The sequence below is a fragment of the Stegostoma tigrinum genome, chromosome 1, assembly GCF_030684315.1.
Source record: "Stegostoma tigrinum isolate sSteTig4 chromosome 1, sSteTig4.hap1, whole genome shotgun sequence".
Classification (NCBI taxonomy): Eukaryota; Metazoa; Chordata; class Chondrichthyes; order Orectolobiformes; family Stegostomatidae; genus Stegostoma; species Stegostoma tigrinum.
Genome location: NC_081354.1, coordinates 50565180 through 50590612, shown reverse-complemented (window position 1 = coordinate 50590612; position 25433 = coordinate 50565180). Strand labels below are relative to the sequence as shown.

The window sequence follows — 25433 nt, the reverse complement described above, 5'->3', positions numbered from 1 at the left end:
TGAAAGAAATGTATTTCTCATTGGTTGATCATGAAAGAGCACAGCTGGCATTTGTGGACGGTGTTACAATCCAGAGTATCATGCCACATTGAAAGAGACTAAAAAGGAAGTTCACATGGTTGGTGTTGATTATAAATTGTTCAAAGGTCTGTGCAGCAGAACATGAAATCAATCTGCAAAGATAATTTTGAAAGTGCAGTGTTTATTTAGATATTCAACAGATTTTGAAGAATATAAAACAGTGATGGCATTTATTTAATTGCTTTAGGTTTTAAAATGTGCTGGTATCCCCTATTTAAAACAAGTTCTCATTGAGCATTTTCTTTTTAGTATGGTCTGTGAGTGAAGGAACATTTCCAAATAGTGCTGGTTTCCATTTTCGTTTTGGCATAGTTTATTTCACATGCTCCAGATTTTTATAAAATTAACCACTACTTTGCTATATAAAAACCTTGAATTCCTTACCCAGGCCTCCTGCTTGATGTTACGTGATCTCTTGCTCACCTCGTCTCTTGCCAACTCTCCCACTTGCAACTTCCCTCTCCCAGCTCCTCCTGCTCACTACCTCCATCTGCTGGTCCCCCTCACTCTGTTCACGACTTTGCCAAATGTCCTCCTGACAACCTCCCTCTCCTTACACTTCAGTGTGAGAGGCATGGATGAGTGCGATGCAGGAAGGAGGAGAAAGTTGTGTTGTGGTAAGTTGCAGGTTGGGGTGAGCGAAGTGAGAAGTGGGAAGGTTGGGAGAAAGAAGTGATCAACAAGGTTGGGAGAAGGAAGTGACAAACAGGAATGTCAGGAAAGCTGTAAGTGGGACTGTTACGAGAGGGACACAGTAAGTGGGAGGTTCAGAAAGGAGGTAAGCCAGAACCAACAACAAAGAGGTGGAAAACATGAGTGAAAAGTAAGTTATCAAGAGTTAGTGAGATTTTTGAGCCAGTTAGATTCAAAACAGCTAATAGATTTTTAATATATCAGGAATGTGACCCACCTTTATCCTTTTCTTCTAGAACAGACATTTGCATTTAGCGTGCTATTTTTTAGGAAAGCATCAGAGTGCCAAATGAGGCCCCACCATATACGTAAACATTTATGTTGATGAAACCATGATGTAGTGATCTCATATGGCAGATTTACAAACAACTTATATACCTGCCTCTCATCTGTGCACATTTTTGTGGTTTCATATTAATACAGCGTTCATGTTGTCACTTCCCACTCTTGCGTTGAACTCCACAGGATGTTACAGCTATCTTAATCTTCCGACAATTTGAAAGATATGGTTTTTCATTGATACAAATTAATTTTGGAATGCCAACTAGTAGAGATTTCTAATAATTTAGAACTTATGTCTGATCATATTGATGCTTTTCAAAGGGAAATACATGGGATCAGGGTAAGGATCTTAAATAACATTGAGTAGTATTGAGGCCTGAAGACTGAATGGATGGGGAAGGACAAGAAAGATTGTTATGAAGACGACTGTCTGAGAAAGAGGATAAACCGGGAACAAGTGGGAGAAGAATAGAAATTTGAGAATCAATAATATTCCTGGGAGGAAGATCAGATGCAGGAAGCTGGCAATAAAGGTAGCCGAGGAATAATAGGTTTCTTTAGCTTTCCTAAAAAGAAAATTCTGGAGCTCTGGTATTACTACTGGTTTAAATACTGTACTGTCTTATCCTTGATCATAGAGTCATGGATGTCTACAGTACAGTGAAAGTCTCTTTGGCCCTTTCAGCCTGTGCTGGTCAAAAACAGCCACTGAACTATTCTGACCCCATTTTCCAGTACTTGGCCCAAAGCCTTGTTCGCCTCGGCATCGTAAGTGTTCATAGAAAAACTTCTTAAATGTTTTGAGGATTTCTGCCTCGACCACCCTTACAGGCATTGACCTAAAGATTCTGTAAAGGATCGGTGGATATGCACACCAAGGTTCATCTGATGCTCGTGCTTCCCAGAGGCCTACCATTTATTATGTATTCCCTTGCGTTTTTTGTCCTGTATCACCACACACTCATCTAGATTGAAATCTATTTGCGATTGATCAGTCCATGTGACCAACCTAACTATATCCTCTTGTAATCTCAGACTGTCATCCTCATAATTTACCACCCCACCTATTTTTGTATCACCTGCAAATTTACTGATCGGTGATTGATACTATTGCTCGTCCTATGTTTGATGTATTTGCTTGAATTTATTTGACATTTGCTCACCTGAACAGTTTTAAGCAATTGAAGTTGAGATCAGTGTATACCTGAAAAGCTGTTGTAACCGAAACAGTAGATACGTTTCTGAAAACTCTCTATTTCAAAACAGTGATTTTGGGTGAATATTTTTTTCTCTATTATTTTGCTTTGATTAGCTAAAAAATGAAAAAAGCAGACATTGAAATACAGGAAATACATACATTATATTTCTGCTGGTGCATATCTAATTCCTTATAGAAACATAGAAACTAGGAGCAGGAGTTGGCCAACTGGCCTGTTGAGCAAGCTCTGCAAGTCAGTATGATTGTGGTTGGTCCAGTATCTCATGCAATATTTCTACTTTCTCCCCATACCCCTTAATGACTTAAAATTTAAAAATTTATCTCTTTATGAATGCATTCAGTGATTTGTTCTCTACAGCCACCTCTGGAAGAGAATTCCTGAAGTTACTACCCTTCAATTGAAGAAATGTTTCCTCGTCTTAGCCTTAAAAGGCCTATTCAAAACCTGAAACCATGGTCCTTGATTCAAGATTCCCTAACCAGGTGAAACATCCTCCCTGCAACTTGCCTGTGTAGTTTCGTTAATATTTTATAAGTTTTAATCAGATCCCATCTCTTTCTGCTAAACTCTAGTGAATATATGCCCAGTCATATCAATCCCCCGTCATATGATTGCCCTGCATCTTGAGTATCACTTGAATAAATTGCACTCCTCCAGCGGCAAGTCTTTCCTTTCTTAGGTTGTGAGATCAAAACTGCACGCAAAACTCCAGATAGATACTCTCACCAAGGCACTGTATAACTGCAGTAAGATATCCTTACTTCTAAAATGAAATGTTCATGCAATGAAAGCCACCTTACCATTGATCTTCCTATTTGCTTGCTGCACCTGCCTGTTTACTGTCACTGACTGTTGTACAAAGAGTTCCAAATCCTTTTGTATATCCATGTTTGCCAAAATATAACCATTAACGTAATACTCTGCCTTTTTGTTTTCTGAAACAACATGTATAACCTCACATTTATCTACATGTTTACCCATACACTCACCTTGCATTGAAACCTTCTTGCATCCTCCTCATAATTTCTGTCATCAGCAAACTTGGAAATATTGACTTTTATTCTCTGATCTAAGTCATTTATGTGTGCGCATATATGTATCATGACTAGCTGGGGCCCAAACATTAATCCCTATGGTATATCACTAGACACTACCTGTCTCCTGGAAAATGACCCATTTATTCCCACTCTCTGTTTCTGGTTTGCCAACCAATTCTCAATCCATACCAATATATGTTTTAAATTTGACTACCACCCCCTTTTGCGGGAGTTATCAAAAGTTTTCTTGAAATCCAAATGCACCATGTTCACTGGCTCTCCCTTATTTCTTCTATGAGTTATATGATCAAAAAACTCCGGTAGATTAGTTGAGCATTATTGGCCATTCATAACCCCGTGCTGACTTTGTCTAATCCTGTTAGTGCTTTCCAAATGTGGTGGTATCATGCCTCTTCTAATAGATTGTCGCATTTTCACTACTCAAGATGTTAGGCTATCTGGTCTGTAACTCTGTTTTTACTATCTCTCCCTTGTTAAATAATGGGATTACACTTACCGTGCTCCCATGTTTAGGAACTACTCCAGAGTCAATGCAATTTTGGAAGATGACCACCAAGAACAGTATTTATTTAAGTTAGAGATGTAGCAATTTACAACAAAAAGTAACTTATGTTTGAAATTTTACACCATGTTTATACTGACATGCCTCTGCTTATGTGGTCACACTGTTTGCTATGTATGCAATGCACTAGAAGGAAAGTAAATAGGACCATACTTCTTTCCATTAGAATATTTATAACACATTTAGTTTGCAAGTTATCAAATTGGAGACTGAGGAGATTCTACATATCTACATGGGAGAATTCTTAAAATGTGGAGGAATATTTTGCAAGCTTGTTTTTTTTTAATTTCTGTCATTTTTCTTCCAAAGGCTCTTTAGGATTTTAGGAATTACTTATGTTTCCAAAACAGAGTCATAAACTGTTATGTAGTGCGCTTACTTTTAATTTCTCTATACCATTTTACATTGATTTCCTTCAAACTTGATACAAATAGCTATTCGCTGTCTATATTCTGACAGTATGGCAGTCAAGCTGTTGTGCCCAAGAGGATTAAGGTAACTCCATTATCAACATGCTGGAGATTTGGACTAGCCGCATAAGTACATTGAGTACGAGAACAGGTCAAAGGCAGCGAGTAACTCACCTCCTCATGACCTCCCAGAGCCTGTCCAGCTTCTATAACACACAAGTCAGGAGCGTGATGGAATATTCCCCACTTGCCTGGACAAGTGCAGCTCCAAAAACACTCAAGAAGCTTGGTACCTTCCAGGACAAAACAGTCCACCTGATTTGTACCACATCCACAAACATCCTCTCCCTCCACCATTAATAGCAGCAGCATACGTTGTCTGGAAGAGGCACTGCTGAAATTTGCCAGAAGTCTTTAGACAGCACCTTCCAACTCCATGACTAGTTCTGAGGGCAGCAGATATATGGGAACATCATCTCTTGCAAATTCCCTGCAAGTGACTCGACATCCTGACTTGGAAATATATCACCATTCCTTCAATGTCACTGGGTCAAAATCCTGGAACTCTCTACCTTACAATACTGTGGGTCCACCTACAGCACGTGGACTGCAGTGGCTCTAGAAGGCATCTCACCACCACCACCTCACAGGCAACTAGAGATGGACAATAAATGCTGGCCCAGCCAGCAACAGCCACATCCAATGAGTGAATGAAAAAAAAGTGGCTGCTAGCTCAGTGACGGTTAACTACCGGTTCAGTGATAGTGAAAATGACCACAGTTTTGATTGGACTTATCAGTGCTATAATATTCTGATTGCTGCCACTAGCATTCTTTGAATTTGACAACTGAAGTTTAAACAGCCATTTTTCATTGAAGCAGAAATAATGGGAGAAACTCAGCAGTTCCGACAGCATCTGTGTAGACAAAGCAGTATCAACTTGTCAGGTCCAGTGACCCTCCGCCAGTGTCCGTTTTCACATTTGACCTTGAAGGGCATCTTATGTGAAGCCATGGAAAGGTAATTTGAAAGATGAAAGTTTGGTGTCTGCTTTCTCTTAGGTTAAAAATAGGAAACAAAGGGTTCAATAATAATACTTTTTTTAAGAGTTTAAATTATCTAGAAAGGTTATTGTTCCAAGTATTAGGCTACTGAAGCAAAATTCAGATAGCATCATTTATTATGACAACAACTACCTATTTTGTGTTTTTAGATTAACAAATGTCCCAAGATTCTAAAATTGCTACAATATTAAATAAAGTTCAATTAAATTTTGAAATAAGAATGCAAGAAAATTGTTCTTGAAATTTTGAAAAAAAGCTGTACAATTAGTCCATCAAAATTAGTTTTCCTCAGTTTCACATTTGAAGTAGTGAGTGCAGTGTGCTTGATAGGCTGAACTTTCCAAGCATATCAAAGTATTCCTGGAATCAGACCACTGACTCAGTCTAGTTCTTTAATAAACCACCAATGGGCAATCAAGACAGCAACCACACTGGGAAATGGTGCTGCTCCTGCCATTGCCTCTTGTCCATGTTGATATAAACTGTGCCAACCACTGATGCTGGTTGCTATGTTTATCATAATTAAGTGCATTTTCAGATGGTTTGCCAAAGCAGGGGAGATTTCAATCTGTAGCTTTAAAATTTTGAAATAGACCACTTCAATTGTTAAGTTTGAAGCAATAAATGTCCCTGAGAACGAGAATGACCAATTCTCCATCCTTGGGTGAAGTGATAGATCCACAATATAAATTCTAATATGCAGCTATGATAGGTAATTGATATCTGCATATCGTTTATCTGCACATCAGGAAGATTAGTTTTGAATTAGATAAGGGGCAGATGTTTGGATTCTTTCATATGCTACACCATGACAAAAACAAATAATCCTTAGACTATCCACCATTCAACTTTGGGGTCAGGAGGCCCTAAAATCAGAATAAATGGCTAGATGCATACTACTATGCTTCAGTACAATGGAACAAGGATTACAGGGGCCTTTTCTATCATTTCCAATACTACTTGAATTAATAGAACTGCCTGTATAGCTTTGAATCACCTTTATTCATCAACTGCAGCAGAGCCTGAAACTGGCTGAATAGCAAATCAGACAGCAAAACGATATATTGAGGCCCAGGTTTGGGGAGAGGTGGATTGAGAGTGTGATAGCAGCGAGAGGAAAGGAATAGTTTAAAAACTACAGCTTTAGGACCCAGTTGATGGGAAAATAACTCTTTAACAGTGACATCAATGGAAAGTAGCATGTTGATTAGTTCATGACTTTAAGAACATTTTTTTGGAAGAAGTGATTAACTGAGTAACAATGGGAATAAGTGAAAGGACCAATATAATAAGGGTGCTGTAGGTGAGCACAGTTAGCTAAGAGAAGTAATATTACCATAAAGGAAATAAGTTTATAGTATTCATGTGTGAATATTTTTTTTAAAAGATAAGAACTAAGGGGCTTAAGGGACATTGCTGCAGCAGACCTTGCACCTGTGATATGCTGTTCCTGTGCGATGTGCCAAATTATGGAAGCTTCATTTCATAGAAATCAGAGAATTCCTACAGTGTGGAAACAGGCCCTTCGGCCCAACAAGTCCACACTGACCCTCGTGGTTCATGTTCATGGTGACCATCCATGCCAGAAGTGTGACTAGCTGCAGCTACTGGCTTGTTGTATTTTGGAGCTGGAGCTGGAACTGCAGATGAATTCACTGTGGAGTATCTGCGATGTTGAGCATGTCATGGATAACAATTTCAGTGAGGTTGCCACATCGCAGGTCAAGATTGACGGGCAGAATTTATGACCACAAGGCAGAGTAAAGGAAAGCAGGTCATGCAAGAGTTCCCCGTGGTCATTCCCTTTCTTACAGATACACTGTTTTGAGTACTGTTGGGGGAGATCACTGTGCAGGGAAAAACAATGGGAGTCAACTTCATGGCACTGTCGGTGTTCTGAGGGGTGGAGGATAAATGACAGTGCTATAATGGGAGTGATTTAATTGTAAGATGAACGGATAGGCATTTCTGCAGCTGCAAAAGAGACTCTTACAATAGTGTCAGAAATAATGGGAACTGCAGATGCTGGAGAATCTGAGATAACAATGTGTTTTTTTTGTGCTTTTGTGCTCCTAAGATGCTGCTTGGCCTACTGTGTTCATCCAGCTCCACACTTCATTATCTCATGATAGTGTATTGTCTTCCTGATGCCAGGGTCCGGAATGTCACTAAACAGATAAGTGGATTCTGAAGCGGGAACGCAAGCAGATAGAGATCAAGGTACATGTTAGTACCAAGACATGGGTAGAGAAAGGGATGACATTCTGCAAGCAGGACTTACGGAACTAGGAAAAAGATTAATAAACAGGACACAAAAGATAGTTACACCTGGATTATTATGGTGCCATGTACTAGTGAGCACAGACCAAAGGTAAAAATGGGTAAAACCTGAAAAGGAGCAATCATGTTGCTAGGAGTGTACTATAGGACCCCCAATAGTCAAAGAGAAATGTGGCAGCAAATAAGCTGGCAAATTTCACAGAAGTGTAAAAGTAATAGGGTGGTGATAGTAGGTAGTGATTTTGAATTTTTGAATATTAACAGGAGTAGTCACAGCATGAAAGGTTTAGGGGGAGTGGAATTCTTAAAATCTATCCAGGATAGCTTTTTAATCCAGTACGTGGATGGCCCACAAAAGAGGGAATGTTCCTAAACTTTATTTTAGATGATGGAGCTGGGCAAGTGGTTGAAGTACCAATGGGGGAGCATTTTGCAGACAATAATGATAAACTACATTAGATTTACAATTATTATGGAAAAGGGCAAGAAAGTTGAAGGTCTAAACTGGGGGAAGACCAATCTTAAAAATATAGGTATGATTTCACCAAAGTCGACTAGATGCTGATATTTTTAGGCAAATCTGAATCAGAGCAGTGGGATGTATTGAAGAAGTAAATATGGAGTGTACAGGGCCAGTATTTCCTAATAAGGGTTAAGGATGGAATCAACAAATCCATCAAGTCCTGGAATTCAAGGGATATAAAGGATTAGATAAAGGGAAGAAATTAAGAGAGCAAAAAGGGGACAAAAATAGAAATTGCTGGAAAAGCTGAGCTGGTCTGGCAGCATCTGTGAAGAGAAAAGTCAGAGCTAACGTTTTGGGTTTGGTGACCCATCCTCAGAACTGATGGTAGCTGGACAAACATTGATTTATATACAGAAAATAGGGAGGGGCATGGGATAGGGAGTAAATGATAGGATAGAGCCCAGAAAGAGAAGAGCAGCTGGATAGGCAAAGGAATTGTTAATGATCTGGCTAGCAGGGTGAATAGTTGTTAATGGGGACTGTTAGTGACTAACTATAGGCAGGCTGTGTGATAACAAGGTCTGATGTGTGGGGTAGGGGGCTAGGACATAGGAGAGTTTACGCCCTAAATTTATTGAATTCAGTATTGAGTCCAGATAGCTGTAGGGTCCCTAAGTGGAAAATGAGGTGTTGTTTTTCCAGTTTACCCTGAGCTTTGCTGGAAAACTGCAGCAAGCCTGAGACAACAATATTGACCAGGGAATAGGGTGGTGTGTTAAAGTGAGATAACAAGGTTTGGAGCTGGATGAACACAGCAGGCCAAGCAGCATCTTAGGAGCAGGAAAGCTGATGTTTTGGGCCTAGATCCTTTGATAGGATAATGCAAGATTAAACAAAAGAAAATCCTAAATTATTTTACGAGTACTTTAGAGTAAAAGAGTAACTGGGAAAGTGTAAGGCCCTTTAAGGACCGTGGTGGCAATTTGTGCATGGATCCGGAGAATGCAGGTGGGGTTCTGAATGAATATTTTGTGTTGTGATCGCTAGTAAGGGAGCCAATGTGGTATAGAAGTCAGGGAGCAGAACTGTGAAACACTTAAAGAAATTTGCATAGCCGAATAGGAGATTCTGAGTGGTTTGGCAGCTTAAAAGTGGACAAGTCTCCAGGGCCACATGAAATGTGTCCCACATTATTGAATGAGACAAGGAAAGAAATAGCAGGAATGCTGGCAAGAATTCAGGGGCAGCACGGTGGCTCATTGGTTAGCAATGTTGCTTCACACTGCCAGTGACCCGGGTTCAATTTCAACCTCAGGCGACTGTCAGGGTGGAGTTTGCACATTCTCCCTGTGTCTGCATGAGTTTCCTCCAGGTGCTCCAGTTTCCTCCCACAGTCCAAAGATGTACAGGTTAGATGGATTGGCCATGCAAAATTGCCCATAGTTCCCAGAGATGTTTAGGTTAGGTGGGTTAGACGTAGGAAATACAGGGGTGGGGGGGTGCGCGGGGGCAGAGGGGAATGGGTCTGGGTGGGATGCTCTTCAGAGGGGCAGTGTGGACTTGTGGGGCCAAATGAGATAGCTAACTTCTAACACCCTTGTTCATCAGATTAGATAGTTCTCATTGTCTGTTTGCAGTGAGCTAGCATGAAACATTCACATCTCTGGAGAAACAATTGTCAAGGATTTTTTGTTTACCTTTGGAGATGTTCATTCGATTTTAACAAGGTTCCTTGGAATTTTGATCTGTAAGTACAGTTCCAGTTCAAGCTCAATGTATTGTCATGTGACCTCGAGTTATCTTGTGAGTTGAAGAAAATTAAATGGGAATATAACCTAACCAGATCAAGCTACAACACAAAAAAGAGAACTGAAAGCATTGCTAAATAATTTACTGAAACTATCAGTGCGGTGTACAATGATAAAAATAACCGGTTTGGATCTTGGGTATATAGCCAAGATCACAAGTTGTAGAAAATGATAAAAGGGCTTTGTTGCCACATTATAGCAAAGATATTTGGGAATTGAAGGTGCCACCTATAAGAAGCAACAAAAACTGACAGTTTAAACCTAATGAGTTTTGGAGAGAAACTGATAACCATTGAGTTAAATCCAAAGAAAATATTATTCAAGAGGATGGTTCAAGATTCTCAAATTGTTAAAGAAAGTGAATGCTTGTCATCTAGAATTCGAGTAGCTGCCCGAACGGTTGCAATTTTTATAATTTAGACAGAGGGAATGACTGAAAATAGCCCACTCTACAAGCAAATAAAGACAGGCTATATGAAAACCAACGGGACAGTTATATTGAATTATATAAAAGTTCATTGCAATAGACCGTTTTACTCAACAATTCTATGCTGTAAATGCTCCACACAAAACTAGATAGCATTTGAAGGAACATGTGTTCACCAGTTCTAAATCTGGGATTGGCCAGTTGGTTTCCAGAGCAATCATCTGGTCTTTCTTGTGTTCATATATCTCCCATTTCTTTTATCAAGTGACAACTACTGGAAAATGAATTGATTGAAGTCAAGAATATGTTTAGCATTTGAAATCAAAATAATCTTTTAAATTTTAATCTTCGAGAAAGAACCTTCATAATTAAAAATTCTGATACCCACATTGTCTTTTATTATGCCCAGAAAAACTTTGGTCTTCTCCCTGGCAATGATATATTGGTATTTCAGGTGAGGAGAGTGGTTGAGAAGATGGGCCCTTAATGGTAGCCTTAATTGGTACAGGAATTGACCCCCTGATGTTGGCATTGGCCTGCATAGGAAGCCAGCCATCCAGCTAACTGAGCTATATGCTGTGCAGGACATTAGTTCGGCCATTTTTGGCATACTGCATGCAATTCTGGTCTCCCTGCTACAGGAAAGATGTTGTAAAATTTGAAGGGATTCAGAAAAGATTTAATAAGACATTGCTAGAGTTGGTGGGTTTGAGTTACAGGGAGAGGCTGAATGGGCTGGGGCTACTTTCCCTGGACCATCAGAGATTTAGAAAAGACCTGAGGGGCAACTTTTTCATGCAAAGAGTGGTGCACGTATGGATTCAACTACCAGAGGAGGTGGTGGAGCCTGGTTCAATTAGAATATTTAAAAGGCATCTGGATGGGTATATGAATAGGCAGAGTTTAGGTAGCTGTGGGCCAAATGCTGGCAAATGGGACTAGATTTATTTAAGATATCTAGTTGACTTGCAAGAGTTGGACTGAAGGGTCTGTTGCTGTGCTGTATATCTGTATGACTCTATAAGTGACGTTATCATATCTTGTATCAAGGTCTTTTCAGCCTCTGCACCCAATCCAATCAACTTCATAATGAGAACCATGGCAAAATAAGTCCATCATATCTGCGCTGGGTGAATATACTAACTGTCCATTCTAATCTCACTTCACAGCCCCTGGTCTATACCTTTGCAGGTTGCAACGCTTCAGATGTAGATCCTCAATCACCAAACTGGGTGGCAAATTCCAGACATCCACCACTCTCTGGACAAGAATTCTTGCCTCATGTTCTCTCTAATCTTCTTACCAATCACCTTCAACCTGTGCCCCTGCTAATTAACCTCTTCTCTAAGGAAATCTGATTTTTCCCTCTCTTCTCAGTCTAATCCCCTCATTATTTCCTATGCCTCAATTAAGTCACTCCTCAGCCTCCTTTCTTTCAAGGGAAAACAGCCTTAGCCTGTCCAATCTTTCTACATACCTACAAGTTCAGACCCTGGCAATATTGTTGTAAATTTGCTCTGTGCCTCTGTCTGGAGCAGTTGTGTCCTTTCTGCGTGGTGACCAGAATTATACATAAAACCCAAACTGTAGCCTCACCCATGTCTCTTCTCTTTTCAGCATTGCAGCCCTGCTTTTGTATTCAATGCTTCACACAGTGATGAAAAGCATCCTGTATGCCTTCTATTCCACCCTATCTACATGTCTTGTGACCATCAGGGACATGTGGAAATGTACTCCAAAGCCTCTTACTTCCTCCATAATTTGCAATACCCTTCCATTTAATGTGTATTTCCTTCCTTTTCTTGTCCCTCACAAATTCATAGCCCCACACTTCTCTCGGCTTGCCACTGTTTGCCTATTCAAGCAAACCATTGATACCATCCTACAGTCAACAGCAATCCTCTTCACTATCAGCTACCAGCCGACTTGTTTAACATCTGCAAATTTCCCAAACAGGTCTCCCACGTGTAAACCTAAATCATTAAATTATGCCACAATAGCAAGGGATTAAAGTAAACTGAGTCCTGTGGTGCACACTGGAAACCACTTATCACCCTGTAAAAACATGTCAACCCCTTACCCTTTTTTTATCGCTGAACCAATTTTGGATCCAAACTGTCTCATTCTTCTGTATTCCATGGACTTTAATTCTTCTTAACAGTCTTTCACATGGGACCTTGTCAAATGCCTAAGACAAATATAGACATTATCCACTGCATTACCCTCACAAATCCTCCCTGTTACTTCCTCACAACTTTCAATTAAATAAGACACAACCTTTGTTTTAAAAGAACATGCTGAATAACCTGATTAATCCATGCTTTTCCTGACAGCAGTTAATGCTATCTCTCAATTTTGATGCCAGTAATCTGCCCACAACTGAAAACAGATTAGCTGACCTATAATTATTTGGCCTACCCCTTGTACATTTTTGAATAATGGTACAATGTTTGCGAGCTCCAATCCTCTGGTACCTGAAGACTGAAAATGATCACAGAGTATACCTCTTCTTTCTTCTTGTGGCATCCTTTAACAGTGTAAAATTTTGATTTCAGATTCTTGCATGGCCTCACCCTTCCCTGCACCTGTAAACTCCTAAAGCTCTGGGTGTCTTTGAGATCACTACACTGCTGTAATTCTGAGTTTTTGTTCATCCTGGATTTTAATTGCTGCACCATTGGAAGCCATCCTTCAGCCACCTAGGTCTCATAGCTGTGTAATTCCAATACACCCCTGGTTTTCTCTTTCTCTTTTTCTCTCTCTCTCTCTCTCTCTCTCTTCCCCCCCGCCTCTCCCTCCCTCCCTCTGTGCCTCTCTCCCTCTTTCCCAACCCCCCACCCCCCAGCTCCACCTTTTTGGACACTTCTCCAATAAGCTATTCATCATTTGTCCTAATATCTTCTCTGGCATATTGTAAATAATGTTTGCTAACAGTCCTGTCTAATGCCTTGAGGCATTTAGCTACATTTAAAGGTGCTACAGAATTGCACATCATGGTTCAACTGCTTCAATACAACACTTTGTGTTATCAAATATTTGATTCTAGAGCAGATGTTAAAACTATCACAGTTCAAGTTTTTTGCACTTTTTTGTGAGAGAAGTATTACCTCATATTCTCACTGAATTGCACTACAGGAATACTTAGCAGATAAGAATAATTATACCTGTAATTGTACGGCTGTTCAGTTAAGATAAACTTTCCAAGATTTGCTTGATGTTTTATATTTTTCCTTTGTGGAAATATCTTTGCATAATAATATTAGATTCATTTATTTAATATTTTAAAATGGAGGAGGAGAGGAAAAGCCCTTCAATATCTGACTGGTTCTACAAATATGTTTAGCTGTTGTGACATGGAACTGTAACCTATATACAAGTCAAGACACTGTCTGACCAGTAGTCCAGAGATAATGGCCATATTTTAAAGAAATGTATTCTCTGAATACTGTATCCTGTCTTCATTTGTCATAAACCTGCTGTGGAACCTGTGATGTATAGCACTGTCATTACAGATGTATTGTTAGAGGCTTTCCACAAGGTTCTTCATGCACTGCAATTAATTTATTGCAGTAAACAATATGTATTGCTCTCACTGCAGCAAAGTGGATTTTTTTTAATGAGGTGAATGTTATTACTGCAATAAATCAGTGCAAACTTGTAATGTATAATTCAATGTGTGTATTCCCACTGTTACCTCACTGAATAAGCCAACAGTGCATCAATGTCAGCCCAGAGCTTAAAAATGCTCCAGACTGTTCTCCCACTTAGTATCTGAATATGTTTTTTTAATTTGCTTATAAATAAATACAATTTAAGATGCAATGAGAATGCTGCATTACATGCTTAATTTTTAAATTGCATTATACCCCTTCAGCAGTAAAAAAAATGTAGTTTATTTAGTACCCGTAAAGCGTGTTGTTCCCAAACATTTGTGCACGCTTGCCTTTTAAAAATGAGCTAAAATCAATCCAAATTAGTTTTAGCTGTATGTTCCTAAGGAATAGACTAATTCAAATTGATCCACTTGAAATTCAGTTGCACTTTCCCAATCAATTAAACTGGTATGCACTTACCACAACTCATAAGTAGATTCTATAAAATCTGTGTACATTCATAACAGCATACGTGAAATGATTTCAGTACAAGTGATCTCAGTTATGCCAGGTTAGATACGTATGCAAACAAACTGTTTCTAGGATTGAATTTCTAATCTTGGAGAAAACTGTGATTATGCTTTCAGAATACTTGCCTTTGTGACTGACATAACTAGTGTTGTATTCTGTTAGAAGGTAACATGTACTAACTGTCTCTATGATTATAGTTGCCACTGTTTAGCTGTCTGGTAACCTCGGAAAATATGTCTTTCCAATAAACCAAGTTATTCACTGAGCAGAAAGGACCTTTGTAAGCAGTTAAGCTGCTGCATTTAGGTAAGACAGCTTTTGCTGTCTCTGGAAGTACAAGCTTGAATTTCTATTAAATGGAGCATAATTTTGAAGTTCTTTTTAAAATTGTGATTTAACATTGATAAATTTATTGTTTCCATTCTTAATGTGCTCTGACTAACTAGGAATCTATCTCCATGGCGTGCTTTATTGTGCACAAATTAGTTGTATATCTACTGCCAAGCCAACCCACTGAAGGCCCTGATTGATGAAAGCCTCGTTGTTGCCCAGGACTGGAGTTCCGATGTTAATCTGCTGACTGAGGAATCAGTGCAGTGACTACAAAAGGAAGACAAGAAACCAGAGCAAATAAGAATGAAAACATCTCCAGCTGTTCTTTATGTATATGTTAATGATTTTACTACAAATAGTGAACAATTTTTTTCGTAATTGTAGAAGCTCCTTATTAAGGGGTTACATTATTACCATTGATTTTGCGATGTATATAATCTGCATCAGAAACATAAGGTTGGATTGTTGGGGGTATTCCAGTCTGTGGCTAATATAATATACAAAACTAATTGTCAATCAAGAGAGGTGAGGTGGAATTTTTTCCTCTTAGGTACAGGTCGTTCCACCTCGGTGAACAGTGGATCAGTTAGTAGCTAGCAGCTCTTCCCTGGTGGCCACTACTGGATACTCCAACAAACCAACGAGGATATGAGCTACGTTGGATCCAGTCCATCAGCTAAATTAGAAGTCTCCCTGTTAACCAGACAGGCAGGTCCTGGCAAGAGTTATGAGATCCTGAAGGAAGTTGCACTCCAAGGTGATCCCTGCCCACAATTGTGCAGGGAAAGCTACTGGACTAGACACTTGAAGTGGGCTTTTCCAGTGAAGGGATAAGCTCTTTAGTGGGAATTGATTGCCTACTAAGTAGATTCAAATGGTCTGTTGACTGGTGAGCCATTTATTGCCACTCCACTTCTGGTAAAATTACGAAAGGTGCAGGGATAGTAGATAGGCAGTTAGCAAGCTGAATTTTACGCAGCCTTCCTGCTCTAAAACTGGATCAGAGAGGAATTTAAAATCCGTCCCAGAGACTGAATTACCATAATCAAGTATAATAAAACTAAAATAATAATTTGCATTGCAGGCAGCATTTTTATCGACAATATATTTATTAATAGTTTCAGTCAATATTAGAATTATAATGATTATTTTGCAACATAAGTGATCGATTTGTACTGATTTTAATTAGAGTGGAATGACGTTTCTTTTGATATAAGTAAAGTAAACCACCAGACAAGAAAATTAAATTTCGCTGATCCTGTAAATATTTGCATAACCCTTTCATCACCCACACAAAGGAAAAGTATCAAGGAGCTTGGTGATCTGAAATAAAAACACACAATGATGGAGTTATTCGGTGGTTGAACAGCATCTATGAAGGAGGAAACAAAGTTAACATTTCAGACTGATAACCTTTCATTAGAACTGACAGAAGTTAGAGGTTTAACAGATTTTTAGCAAGTACGGAGAGGGGAATAGTGGGAATAAAGAGAAGAAACAACCAAGTGAGAGTCTGTGATTATTGGAAGGCAATAAGATCGATGGTGCAATGCAGAATGACATGATAATAAAGCAATTGAAGAGGCAAAAGGTGGATGTAGAGGATGTGTAAACGTGAACAACTTCAAGCATTGCCAGGAACTGATACAATAGAGATAGAGAATAGGAACACCCTTGTGTCAGATAAATGAGTTCTGATGGGTTTTGGCGAGGGTAGAGGTAGCATTGATGTCACAAGATGACACAGTTGCTACAAGACAGTAATTAAGGTGAGAATGCTACATCATAGACCAAAGCATATATAAGAGGAATGCTCTCACCCTTCAGAATTTGCTCAAAGGTGCAAGACCTGGTGATATGTCAAGAGGTCTCTCCCTAATGCTGATACAATGAAAGAACAGTAAGGAAGTTATCCTTAGTTGGCCAATTAAGTAGCTCAGTGTCCTTGTGCAGTTGGGCTTGTCATCTGACAACTTTTGCACAGCTGACAAAATAGAATGCTGATGGGAACTCGCCAGACATGTCATATGTTGCCTTCCCACATCATTTTGCCAGCTACATTATCTGCACCATTCCAAAGGTTCTATAAAATTTTGACCAAACTAATATTTTGCTGCTAAAATGCTGGCCTGTTTTAAAGGTTAGGAAGTTTCTAACATGGACAGTAGTTTAGTTCATTGAAATGTTAATTGCTGTTCAGATTAAGAATCTGGACCATAGCTTTGTTTGAGGGAAATTAATTAAGATCCTGCAGATATTATGACTCCTGGACATGTTCTTCTTGCACTGAAAATGACTGTCCCTTGCTTTGTTGCAAATGCTTTGAACAGAAATTTGCAGAGGGTACTATAGAAGGGACTTGCACGTGTCATGAAATGCTCATATTTTAGTAGGTTTCGCATACAGTCATTCACTGTAAATTTGACTTTATTAAAGTCAGCAGTGATAATACCATTGAATATCAAGGGGAGATACATATATTCTGTCTTGTTGGAGATAATTATTGCCTAGAAATTGTATGCCATGTTTATCAGGTCAAACCTGAATGTTGCCAAATCTTGCTGAATTTGGGTATTGCCTGCTTCAATGCTGAACATTAGGCAATCAACATCCCTACTTCTGACCTTATTATTGAAGGATTGTATTGATGAAGCGGCTAGAGATGGTTGGACTCAGAGTTGTAGAGAGGTACAACATGGAAACAGACCCTTTGGTCCAACTCATCCTTGCCAACCAGATATCTTAAATAAAACTTGTCCCATTTGCCAGCATTTGGGCCATATCCCTCTAAACCCTTCCTATTCATGTACCTATCCAGATGCCTTTTAAATGTTGTAAGTGTAACAGCCTCCACCACTTCCTGTGGCAGCTCATCCATACATGCACCACCCTCTGTGTGAACAAGTTACTCCTTATGTCTCTTTTAAACTTTTCTCCTTTCAACTTAAACCTATGCCCACTAGTTTTGGACTTCCCTAACCCAGGGAAAAGACCTTGTCTGTTTATCCTATTCATACCCCTCATGATTTTATAAACCTCTAAAAGGTCACCTCTCAGCCTCTGAAGGTCCAGGAAAAGTAGCCCCAGCCTCTATGTATAGCTCAAACCCTCCAACCCTGGCAACATCCTTGTAAATCTGATCTGAACTCTTCCAAGTTTCACAACATCCTTCCTGTAGCAAGGAGACCAGAATTGCATGGAGTATTCCAAAAGTGGCCTGAGCAATGTTCTGTACAGCCACAACATGACCTCCCAATTCCTATACTCAATGCACTGACCAAGAAAGGCACGCATACCAAACACCACCTTCACCATCCTATCTACCTGCAACTCCACTTTTAAGGAACCGCAAACCTGCACTCTGAGGTCTCTTTGTTCGGCAACACTCCTCAGGATCTTACCATTAAGTGTATAAGTCCTTCCCTGATTTGCCTTTCCAAAATGCAGCACCTGACGACTTAGGACACAATCTTGAGGAACTCTTACAGTAATCTTGGGATGATTGCAGCTTGGGATGATTAACTCAATCAAGCAAACCATATTTGTTTGTGCTAGGTGCAATTCCAACCATCGGAATGCTTCTCCTCATACCGATTGACTTCACTTTTGCTAGAGCTTTCTTGAAGCTACCTTCCATCAAATGCTACTGTGATGTCACGGGTGTTTTATTTAAATATGTTGTATTTATTTAGTATTTGCTGGTGAACTGTATGCATATTTATAACCATAGACACAGAAAATGGTCATTCCAGGCAGAGATTTTCCCAGCCACTCTTTCTTCCACCCAACCTGGCTACAATTTTACAGAGGACAGTCAAGGCTATGGTTGTATCCAACATTGCCTCAACTGAGATCTCTAAATGACCAATTATTGACTATGCAATGGCTACTTCTCTCCTAGTCACAAGTGTCACAATTTAAAAATAAGTGGTTGCCCATTTGAGACAGAGATGCATTGTGGCCCTTTGGAACTTCCTGCCTCATAAGACAGTGGATGTAGGATATTTAAATATTTTTAAAGCTGAGGTTGATAGATGCTTGATTAAAAAGAGAATAAAAGATTATCAGGTGTGTGCAGGAATTTAGGGTTGATGTTAAAATCAGGTTAGCCATGATTCTACTGATAGCAGAGTGAAGCCATGTTTGATTTGATTCATTATTGTCACAAGTACCGAGGTACAGTGAAAAGTTTTGTTTTGCATGCAGTATAGGCAGATCATACCATAAAAAGGTCATAGAGGGATAGAACAGAGCGAGGAGTTCAAAGTTACTGCTGCAAAGAAGGTACACAAAAAGCAAGATCAGCATTAGATTTGAAATCTGAGAGGTCGATTCAGAAGTCTAATAGCAGGGAACTGGAAGGACCGAGTGGATTAATTTTGATCCTTGTTGATATGTTGGTAATTTTTGTGCCTGGCAAGAGTCACTACTTCAGGGCTGAATGCAACGCACGGCTCCACATGATGTCTGTTCACTAAGGAATGCATCTGCATACACATGTGCATACACCATGTACAAAGTCAGCAACACACACCTTCTCAATTGAAATTCTTTTATTCTTCAGACCTGAGTTCTCCACCCCGTTCTGAAACACCAGTAGTTATTTTGTTGTGGACAAATTGTCCAAAAGCCCTCAGAGATGGGTTTCTATCTCAGTAGGTGGAGAATTCCTAGTTCAAGCAAATGAACACTCCTCAAAGGGCAGAACTAGTGAGATCAGTGAGGATTCATTCCTCAGGGAAATGGGGAGGAAACTCCGTGATCTGAAAATTAGTCTTCTCTGAGTTTAATTGTTCAGTGAGCAATGTTCACAGATTTAATATGTTTATCAGGTTATAGTTCAGAAACAATTAATATTTTATGAATATTTGTAGCCAACTGTAACACCAAAAACATTATGCCTCTTCCTACACTGTTCTAGTGTATTATAATACCTTGGGAGAATGGTATTAGGAGATTCCATCTGACATGGTGTTGAAAGTGATCTCCTAGTTTGTAATTTAGTTAAATATTTGAGTACTGGTCAACTCCTCAAAAAGGAGTTTCATGTTTATGGTGATTTCTGAAAGTAAATCTGTTGCAACTTTGAGTCTGTCTTTAGACTCAATTTGCACTCTCACCAGTGCCCTGTATAAGCTTCAAAGATCACATCTATAATACTGTGCACAGTTTTGGTTGCCTTGTTTAAGGAAGGATGTAAATACATTGAAAGCACATTCAGAGAAGGTTTACTATGCTAAATCCTGTAATTAGAAGGTTTCTTATGAGGAGAGATTGGACAACTTAAGCTTCAATCAGCTGAAGCTCAAAATAGTAAGAGGCAACTGATTGAAAAATATAAGATCCTGAGGGGTGTTGACAGCATAGATATGGTGAAAATGTCTTCTGTTGTGGGAGAATCTAGACAAGAAGTCATTGTTTAAAAATCAGGTATTACCCACTTAAAACCGAGATTAGGGTATTTCTCTTCTTTCATCGGGCTGAGAGACTTAGGAATTTTCTTCCTCAAAAATGGTGGAAAAAGAATCCTTGAATGTTTTAAGGAAAAGATAGATGAATCCTTGTTAAGCAAGGGGAAGAAAGACTATTAGGAGTAAACAGAAATGTGGACTTGATGTTAAAGTTAGATCAGCTAAGAAAGTGAAAGGCGGAGCAGACCCAAGTGATAAAATGGCTTACTCTACTTGCAGTTCACATGTTATTATGGCTCCTGGTCTGTAGTTGAAAGAAAACAGTAAGATAGAAACAAGGGGCAAAGGAAAGCAACCTCAGCCCTTACCAATTTGCCAGCTATTAGGATTCTCACAAGACTTTTTGATAATTTCCTTCATAACAGGTTGATGGGCAAAATTAAAGCCCATGGGATAGGGGTAATATATTAACATAGGTTGAGAATTGATTAACAGACAGGAAACAGCAAGTGAGAATGGTGGTCGAGAATGCCCTTGACCACGTCTCCTGCATTTTCCGCAACACACCCCTCACACCCCGCCCCCGCCCCCGCTACAACCACCCAAAGAGGATCCCCCTCGTTCTCGCACACCACGCCACCAACCTCCGGATACAACGCATCATCCTCCGACACTTCCACCATCTACAATCCGACCCTACCACCCAAGACATTTTTCCATCCCCACCCTTGTCTGCTTTCCGGAGAGACCACTTTCTCCGTGACTCCCTTGTTCGCTCCTCACTGCCCTCCAACCCCACCACACCCGGCACCTTCCCCTGCAACCGCAGGAAATGCTACACTCGCCCCCACACCTCCTCCCTCACCCCTATCCCAAACCCCAAGATGACTTTCCATATTAAGCAGAGGTTCACCTGCACATCTGCCAATGTGGTATACTGAATCCATTGTACCCGGTGTGGCCTCCTCTACATTGGGGAAACCAAGCGGAGGCTTGGGGACCACTTTGCAGAACACCTCCGCTCGGTTCACAATAAACAAGTGCACCTCCCAGTCACGAACCATTCCCCCTCCCATTCTTTAGATGACATGTCCATCATGGGCCTCCTGCAGTGCCACAATGATGCCACCCGAAGGTTGCAGGAACAGCAACTCATATTCCGCTTGGGAACCCTGCAGCCCAATGGTATCAATGTGGACTTCACCAGCTTCAAAATCTCCCCTTCCCCCACCGCATCCCAAAACCAGCCCAGTTCGTCCCCTCCCCCCACAGCATCACACAACCAGCCCAGCGCTTCCCCTCCCCCCACTCAATCCCAAAACCAGCCCAGCCTGTCTCTGCCTCCCTAACCTGTTCTTCCTCTCACCCATCCCTTCCTCGCACCCCAAGCCGCACCTCCATTTCCTACCTACTAATCTCATCCCACCTCCTTGACCTGTCCGTCTTCCCTGGACTGACCTATCCCCTCCCTACCTCCCCACCTATACTCTCCTCTCCACCTATCTTCTTTTCTCTTCATCTTCGGTCCACCTCCCCCTCTCTCCCTATTTATTCCAGAACCCTCACCCCATTCCCCTCTGTGATGAAGGGTCTAGGCCTGAAACGTCAGCTTTTGTGCTCCTGAGATGCTGCTTGGACTGCTGTGTTCATCCAGCTTCACACTTTATTATAGTGAGAATGAATGTGTCTTTTTTTCTAGAGGGTTACTGCAAAGTTCAGTGTTCGGGTCCCCACTATTCAAAATATGAATAAGTTATCAAGATGAGAGAATCAAATGCAACATTTTCAAGTTTGCTGACAGCACAAAACTGAGGGAGGATTTTGAGTTGTGAGGAGGATGCAATGACAGTATAGGGTGATTAAGATAAGCTGAGTAGGCTCAAATGGCCTACCGTTGCTTCTGGTTTCTGTATGTTAACTACATTTAAGTAAGCCAGGTATGTATGTGGTTTAGCAAGCTGTCTTTAAAGTGCCACACTCAGTAAGTTATGTTTCTGAAACGTAGTTCCCTAAATATGCAGCCAGAAGGTGCAAGATACCTGTATTCAACTCGCACATAGAACATAGAACACTACAGCGCAGTACAGGCCCTTCGGCCCTCGATGTTGCGTTGACCTGTGAAACCAATCTGAAGCCCATCTAACCTACTCTGTTCCATTATCATTCATATGTTTATCCAATGACCATTTAAATGCCCTTAAAATGGCGAGTCTACTACTGTTGCAGGCAGGGCATTCCACGCCCTTACTACTCTCTGAGTAAAGAACCTACTTCTAACATCTGTCCTATATCTATCACCCCTCAATTTAAAGCTATGTCCCCTTGTGCTAGCCATCTCCACCCCAGGAAAAGGGCTCTCACTTCCACCCTGTCTAATCCTCTAATCATCTTGTATGTCTCTATTAAGTCACTTCTTAACCTTCTCTCTAACGAAAACAGTCCCTCAGCCTTTCCTCATAAGACCTTCCCTCCATACCAGGCAACATCTTGGTAAGTCTTCTCTGCACCCTTTCCAATGTTTCCACATCCTTCCTATAATGCGGCGACCAGAACTGTACGCAATACTCCAGGTGCGGCCGCACCAGAGTTTTGTACAGCTGCAACATGACCTCGTAGCTCCGAAACGCAATCCCTCTACCAATAAAACCTAACACACCATACTCCTGCTTAACAACCCTATCAACCTGGGTGGCAACTGTCAGGGATCTATGCACATGGACACCGAGATCTCTCTGCTCATCCACACTACCAAGAATCTTACCGTTAGCCCTGTCCGCTGGATTCCTGTTACTCCTTCCAAAGTGAATCACCTCACACTTTTCCACATTAACCTCCATTTGCCCCCTCTTAGCCCAGGTCTGCAGCTTATCTATGTCCCTCTGTAACCTGCAACATTCTTCCGCACTATCTGCAACTCCACCGACTTTAGTGTCACCTGCAAATTTACTAATCCATCCTTCTTTGCCCTCATCCAGGTCATTTATAAAGATGACAAACAGCAGTGGCCCCAAAACAGATCCTTGTGGTTTACCACAAGCAACTGAACTCCAGGATGAACATTTCCTGTCAACAACCACCCTCTGTCTTCTTACAGCTAGCCAATTTCTGTTCCAAACCACTAAATCACCCTCAATCCCATGCCTCTGTATTTTCTGCAATTGCCTACCATGGGGAACCTTATCAAATGCTTTACTGAAATCCATATACACCACATCAACCGCTTTACCCTCACCCACCTGTTTGGTATTCCTGCTGTCACCACCCTACCCTCAGTTACTTCCTTGGCGACCAAAACTTCCCAATTCAGTTGTTCCTGTTTCCCATTTGCACCCTTTTACAAAGCCTTCGGTTATGTGATGTTTGTGCATCGCCAGTGAGCTTTGTGCTTCAGTCACTAGCGCACCTGCTCGTTGAAGATGCAATCCAAAGCCTAGTAACAGGGGTGCACCATGTCCAACCATTCGCCATGCATGAATTTCTAAAGGAAAGGTATGCCAAAAAAGGAAGTTCATTTTGTTCATGTTTTGTTCATGCATAATGCCACAGAGATTCAATAATGCTTTCAAAATTTAGCTGTTGGCAACCCTTTTAGATCTAAATCTATATTTTTACAGATCCATACCTGTATTACGTAATGTGTTAAATGAATATAATAAAGTACTGCTGGAGAGCTGAAATTTGAAAAATCTTGTAGAAAAGTTCGTTATAAATTCTTGTCCTGTCCCCCAACTCCCCAGTGTATCATACAATAATTCTTGAATAATTCCAAAGTTTTAGTCTCCATTAACCCACTCTTAATTCCAGCTTTTGTGTTTTTTATGAAATACCACCTGGCATTAGACCTGAGCTCCCCTTTGGTCAATTTATTCAATATCCCTTGCCCAGTTATCATGCTGTATTGGCTTGGCCCTTTGTCTTCTACTTAATACCTTGGATCCCTTTGTAGCCACCACCTTTAGACACCCTTTCTCATAATTTAGTGTTTTGAAAATAGGAATCAGACTTGCAACCCTTGTCTGTTATTTCCAAGGTTTAGGTATTTCACTTGTGCCTCAGTGATCATAAGCTAGGTGCTCATTACATAGAGCAGAATAGAGATGGCTGTTGGACTAAGATCTGGTGTGGGCAGTCAGACCAGAGCAGAACGGGGATGGCTGTTGGGCTGAGATCGGGTGTGGGCAGTCAGACTACGTGTGGAGGCTCTGCATTGAGCTGCTACACTAATGTCTATTTAAAATTTCCTACCTTACTGTAACGTTAGCCCTTTAATATTCTTATTTTTAACTTATTTTTCATATCTATAAGTAATGCAACTACGTCTATTCTTCTGCTGTATCCAAGAATTGTACCTAACATGTCGCCACAAGAAGGCAGACATTGGAAAAGTTTTTCACTGTACTCCTACAATGAAGTACACATGACAATAAAAGAATATTGTAATGTATTTTTTACAGTCTGTAGGAATTTTTATATACAAAATAATTATCAAATTGTGCGTTTTGTTCACAAAATTCCCACGAGCATGATACTTAAAACTTGAGTCATTTGACCAAAAGTAATCTTTAGTTCAGGCATTTGTCGACAGAGGGATAATAGAACTCAGTGCAGTAATGGACAAATTAACATTTTGATGTAATCTTTGCATTTCTTCTTTCCATTTCAAACCATTTTTCTTTTTTTTCCCTTTAGCCAATTGGAGCACTTAACCCAAAGAGAGCAGCTTTTTTTTCAGAGCGTCATGAAAGCTGGGAAGATGATCAGGTTCCTCCTTTCCACTATGGGACTCATTATTCAACCAGTAGCTTCACTCTTGCATGGTTGTTAAGAATTGTAAGTACAATAACTGTAAAATTTAAAGCTGTTTCATCCAGTCAGTGTGCTAATGTGTCTCTTCCATTGAAAAAGCCCTCGCAATTGTCCCTTGATTAAGGCTGAATAATACAGCACAAGGCAGGCATAAATCTTGCACATAAACTGGAATATTTAGCCTAAATTCCGATAATAACTGGTACTTAATTTTTTTTTCCAAATCAGAATATATTTTAAAGTAATTTAAAATTCAATTTTGTTGCTTCACTTTAGTATATATTTTGCATAATTAGGTGATAATTTGACAACACTGAACATAAAATACAACCATAAAATGATTTACTGTTAATAAGCTATTTATGATGTAAAGCTTCAATGTAGAAAGAAAAATGTAAAAAACAGCAT

General features: G+C 40.2%; 1 protein-coding gene across 3 annotated transcripts in view; it reads left to right on the top strand.

The window, feature by feature from the left end:
* Nucleotides 1–25433, top strand: part of lrba (LPS-responsive vesicle trafficking, beach and anchor containing) — an 856602-nt gene that overhangs the window by 620800 nt on the left and 210369 nt on the right. For all 3 annotated transcript variants that reach the window (XM_048526975.2, XM_048526966.2, XM_048526981.1), the window contains one exon: nt 24909–25049. In XM_048526975.2, the coding sequence (XP_048382932.1) occupies nt 24909–25049 (141 nt within the window). The remainder of the gene's footprint in view (nt 1–24908; nt 25050–25433) is intronic.